The following is a 6089-nucleotide window of genomic DNA, read 5'->3' as shown; positions in this document are numbered from 1 at the left end:
GTCCTTTATTTCATATTTATTATTCTGTGTCCAATTAGAATCTTAGTGTTGGAAACAGGGTCGATTAAAATGAAAAAAAGAAGAATGAATTTACTGGTTTCCATAGAAAGGAATCATGTTGAGTATTGAGGGTGTGTCACTTTCTTTGGCAACACTATGTGATTAAAGAAATGAAGGTAGTTATTCTTTTTCTCCACAAGAGAAAAAGTGGCCAAAATTGCAACTTAAATGTCACTGATGTTTCCCACTCCCCTCCTTCCCCAGCAGACAGGAGAGAACCATGAGGAGGGAGAACCAGAGCAGTGTATCTGAATTCCTCCTTCTCGGCCTCCCCGTCCCACCAGAGCAGAAGAGTGTGTTCTTTGCCCTGTTCCTGGGCATGTACCTGACCACCATGCTGGGGAACCTGCTCATCATCCTGCTCATCAGGCTGGACCCTCGCCTCCACACCCCCATGTACTTCTTCCTCAGCCACTTGGCCCTCACTGACATCTCCTTTTCCTCTGTAACTGTCCCTAAGATGCTTATGAACATGCAGACTCAGGATCAATCCATTCCCTATGCAGGGTGTGTAACACAAACATACTTCTTCTTAATTTTTACTGGTCTGGATGATTTCCTTCTCACCTCAATGGCCTATGATAGATACGTGGCAATCTGTCACCCTCTCCGCTATACCAGTATTATGAGAGGGGGACTGTGTACCATACTAGTAGCTGTATCTTGGATTCTGTCCTGTGCCAATGCACTTTGTCACACTCTCCTCCTGGCCCAGCTGTCATTTTGTTCTGAAAACACCATCCCCAATTTCTTCTGTGACCTTGGTGCCCTTCTCAAACTCTCCTGCTCAGACACATCCCTCAATGATGTAGTAATTTTCATAGCAGGAGTGGCTACCATTATGCTCCCACTCCTTTGTATCTTGGTCTCTTATGGCCATATTGGGGCCACTATCCTCAAGGTTCCATCCACCAAGGGCATCTGCAAAGCCTTGTCCACATGTGGCTCCCACCTCTCTGTGGTTTTTCTCTATTATGGAACTATTATTGGGCTATATTTGGTACCCTCATCCAGCACCTCCAGCAACAAGGATATAGTTGCCTCTGTGATGTATGCAGTGGTCACTCCATTACTGAACCCCTTCATTTATAGCCTGAGGAATAGGGACATGAAGGGGGCCCTGGAGAAACTCTTCCACAAGGCACCAGACTTGTCTTAGTGACATTTACTCATCTTTATTACAGACACATGTGGTCACATAACTCCAGATTATACACCCCTTATCTTGAGCCCAGCTTGTATAAAAGCTCAGTATAAATTTGGTAACTGAATTGCATTTTGTAACAGCTATTCTTTCTTTTCCTAGGAATTCATTAGTATCAATTGTGAATTATTAGTTGATACTATTGATTGATGTTCTTGTCTACAACACTGAGAAATTATATACCTGGTACTACTTAATGTCTCTCTTTTTATTACCTGGGAATTTAGTAGCTTTTTATAAAACATCTTTATTGAGGTAAAATTGTTCTGTAAATGCAGCACACATTTAAAAAGTGTTATGATTCATATTCTGGAACAGTATACCTCATGAAATAACCTCCACAATGATTAATTAACATATTCATCACCTCCACTTATTTACCATTTTAGCATATTTGTGTGCAGGGGGAACATAAGATCCACTGTACTAGGGGATTAAATATTAATTGTACAATACAGTCTGTTTCACTATAGTCATTGTGCTGTACATTTGACCTCAGGAGAACTTATTACTCTTACATAACTGTATCTTTGTCCATTATGATAGTGAAATAAGTCCAACTCAAAACAAGACAAATACTGTGAGATCTCACTTTCATGTAGAACCTAAAATAGTTAAATTCACAGAGAAGGGGATAGGATGGCAGTTGCTAGGGCCTGGGGAGGAGGACATGAATGCTGTTATGAATTGGTAGAAGCTCAAGGCTGAGAAGGTTCCTGTGGCATGGAAAGGTGCCAGAGATGGGACATGGTCAAGTATGTCTTTCCTTTCCTTGCTTCTCATTCAGTGATCTTTTCATATTTTGGTTGTTGGTGGTGATGATGGTGGGTCAGGAGAAGAAAATGTGGAGCAGCCTGTATTGCTTCAGGAACAATCCACAGCTATGAGTTCAGCTTCTCTACTTATGAACTCAAAGCTTCTAGATTTTAGAAACACTGAACACTCTAAGACACTGCTGTTGCCTCCACTTGGTAGTTTACTCTCAGACTAGTTGTCTCTGGAGTGTGCCTACTGTATGCATGAGTTGCAGAAAATGCCAGGTACATCCAGACTGGGAAGGAGGAAGACAAAGAAAGCACCTGTGGTGTAGAGTCTTCTGTTGCCCCTATTGAATTTGCTGTCTGCCTCATTCAATGTCTTCATTTTGAATCACTGTGAAAAATCATTTCTACTCAGCATAATGATACCAGTTTCATGTTAGGAGCCTAAGTGATAATCCCCTTTCTTCTGCATCCATTGAGGGACCAAACACTTCTTCTTCAGCCTACTTAGTTAAAGACCAATGTGATCAAAACTGCTTTTGAGGCTCAACACTACATAGCTGTAAGAGATGAGTACTTGGGAAAACAGAACTCAATGGAAGGCTGTACTTGCCTGGGGAAACTCCCTTCCCTTGTCTGAATATCCCTTTCTTCTTCAGTGGAAATCAAAAACATTAAAAAACTTATAAAATGTGTTTGATTTTTGGCTAAATGTGATACCTAATTAGGCTTAACATGACCCCTGACCAAGAATATAGAATATTTGCTTTCCCTCCCTGTTTACCAGTACTACATTTATCCCATATATATGTTCATGTTTATAGCTCTGCATCCAACTCTTTATGGCAACAGGGTTTTATTTCTTTTGCAGAAATTCCTAGGAGTGGAATTGTTGGTGAATAGTATATTTAACTTTATGAGAAACTGACCAATAATTTCTCAACAATTTATTACTGCCAAATAAGTATGAAATTTCCAGTTTCTAATAACATCCTCACTGCCTCTGGTTTTGCCAGTCATTTGACTTCAGCCATTCTGGTGGGTTTGCTCTGGTATCCTGATGTGGTTTTCATTTCCATTTATCTGATGATTAATTATGTGTGTCTTTATGTAGACTGATCTGCTCTATTCTCTCTTGAAATATCTTTTTAAATTTTTTACACATTGTTTTAAATATAATTGTGTTTCTTGTCTTTTGTGTATGTTCTGGATTCAGCTCTTTATCAGAAATATGTTTTACAAATATCTTAAGCCAGTCTGAAGCTAGTCTTTCCATTTTATTTAGAGTTTATTTCCAAGAGTGGATGCATTTTATTTTTTTAAGTCCAAATCATAATATTTTTTCTAGTTCATGGTTTTTGTGTCCCATTTGAGAAAATATTGCCTACCCCATATTTTCCAAGATTGTGTCCAGTGTTCTCTTCAAAATAGTTATCTGGTTACAGGATTTATACATTTGACCCATTTCTAGATACTTTTCCATGTGATCACATACGAACTTGTTCATTTAAGACATATTGATATTGATGCATTCTGGCACCATATGTTGAAACAGTATCCTTTCCACATTCAATTGCCTTGGTGCATATGCAAAGTATTAGCTAAACTTATAGATACTGATATATTTCAAAATTATTCATTCTTTAGCTATTATGTGTATTTTTGCTTCCAAACAACCTTTAAAACATTTTGTTCTGGAGTTCCCGTCGTGGCGCAGTGGTTAACGAATCCGACTAGGAACCATGAGGTTGCGGGTTCGGTCCCTGCCCTTGCTCAGTGGGTTGGCGATCCGGCGTTGCCGTGAGCTGTGGTGTAGGTTGCAGACGCGGCTCGGATCCCGCGTTGCTGTGGCTCTGGCGTAGGCCGGTGGCTGCAGCTCCGATTCGACCCCTAGCCTGGGAACCTCCATATGCCGCGGGAGTGGCCCAAGAAATAGCAACAACAACAACAACAACAAAAGGCCAAAAAAACCAAAAAATATTTTGTTCTAGTTTTGTGAAAAATGTCTTTGGTAATTTGATATGGATTACATTGAATCTGTAGATTACCTTGGGTAGTATAGTCATTTTGATAATATTGACTCCCATTCCAAGAGCATGGTATGTCTTTCCATCTGTTTATGTCATCTTTGATTTCTTTCATCAGTATCTATATTTTTCAGAGTAGAGGTCTTTTGTCTCTGAGTAGGTTTTTTCCTAAGTATTTTATTCCTTTTAATGTTACAGTAAATGGGATTGCTTCCCTAATTTCTCTTTGTGATCTTTCATTGTTAGTATACAGAAATGAAGTTGATTTCTGTGTAATAATTTTGTAACCTGTGACCTTGCCAAATTCACTGATGAGCTCTAAGGGTTTTCTGGTAGAGTCTTTAGGATTCTGTAGGTATAGGATCATGTCTCTCCAAATAGTGATAGATTTACTTCTTCCTTTCCAATTTGGATTCCTTTTATTTCTTCTACTTCTCTGATTGCCATGGCTAGGAGTTCCAAAATTATGTTGAATGGTAGTGGTGAGAGAGGACATCCTTGTCTTGTTCCTGATCTCAGCAGGAATACATTTAGCTTTTCACCATTGAGAATGAAGTTAGCTCTGGGTTTGTTGTATATGGCCTTTATTATATGGGGTAAGTTCCTTCTATGCCCATAATCCTGAAAAAGAAAAATGGGCTCAGAAGAATAGGTTTCCTGACTTCAGACTGTACTACAAAGCTAGAGTCAACAAAACCATATGGTACTGGCACAGAGACAGAAATATAGATCAGTGGAGCAGGATAGGAAGTCCAGAATTAAATCCACACACCTAAAGTCAACTAGTCTATGACAAAGGAGGCAAGAACATACAATGGAGAAAAGACAGTCCCTTCAATAAGTGGTGCTGGCAAACTGGAGAGCCACATGCAAAAAAATGAAATTAGATCACTTCCTAACACTATACACAAAAATAAACTCAAAATGGATTAAAGACCTAGATATAAGACCAGACACTATAAAACACTTAGAGGAAAACATAGGCCAAACAGTCTCTGACATAAACAACAGCAACATCTTCTCAGATCCACCTCTTAGAGTAATGACAATAAAAACAGAAATAAACAAATGGGACTTAAAAGTTTATGCACAGCAAAGGAAGCCCTAAACAAAATGAAAAAAACAGCCTACATAATGGGAGAAAATATTTTCAAATGAATTGACTGATAAGGGTTTAATATCCAAAATTTATAAACACCTCCTATAGCTCAATAGCAAAAAAACAAACAACCCCATCAAGAAAATGGCAGAATATCTAAACAGACAATTCTCCAAAGAAGACATACAGATGGCCAAAAAACACAGGAAAAGATGTTCAACATCACTTATTATTAGAGAAAGGCAAATCGAAACCACTAAGAGGTTACACCTTACACCAGCCAGAATGGCCATCATCAAAAAGTCTACAAACAATATCTGTTGGAGAGGGTATGGAAAAAAAGGAACCCCATTCCACTGTTGGTGGGAATGGATATTGTTGCAAACACTGAGGAAAACAGGATGGAGATTCCTCAGAAAACTAAAAATAGAATTATCATTTGATCTAGCAATCCCATTCATGGGCAACTATCCAAGAAAATCATGACTCAAAAAGACACATGTACTCCAATGTTCATTGCAGCACTATATATACTAGCCAAGACACAGAAACAACCTAAATGTCCATTGACAGAGGAGTGGATCAAGAAGATGTGGTACATATACACAATTCAGCCATTAGAAGGAAAGAAATAACGGCATTTACAGCAACATGGAAGGACCCAGAAATGATCATGCTAAGTGATGTCAGTCAGACAATGAGAGGCCAACATCAAATGCTATCACTTACATATGGGATGTTAAAAAACGGAGACAATGGACTTCTTTGCAGAACAGATATGGACTCACAGAAAAAATTATGGTTTCCAAATGAGACAAGTTTGGGGGTGGGTGGATGCACTGATGATTTGGAATGAAAATGTGATAAAATTTGGTTGGGATGATTGTGTACAACTATAAATGTAATAAAATTCATTGAGGAATTAAATAAAATAAAAT

General features: G+C 38.6%; 1 protein-coding gene across 1 annotated transcript; it reads left to right on the top strand.

The window, feature by feature from the left end:
- Positions 1 to 280: 280 nt before the first annotated feature.
- LOC125121393 (olfactory receptor 1J4-like) lies at positions 281 to 1219 on the top strand. The gene has a single exon (XM_047769621.1). It carries the CDS (start codon positions 281 to 283, stop codon positions 1217 to 1219), a length of 939 nt encoding a protein of 312 aa, XP_047625577.1.
- The last annotated feature ends 4870 nt before the right edge of the window (positions 1220 to 6089 follow it).

The sequence above is a fragment of the Phacochoerus africanus genome, chromosome 2 (genome assembly GCF_016906955.1).
Source record: "Phacochoerus africanus isolate WHEZ1 chromosome 2, ROS_Pafr_v1, whole genome shotgun sequence".
Lineage (NCBI taxonomy): Eukaryota > Metazoa > Chordata > Mammalia > Artiodactyla > Suidae > Phacochoerus > Phacochoerus africanus.
Note: the sequence above shows the minus strand (reverse complement) of the source record. Positions and strands in the feature narration are given on the sequence as shown.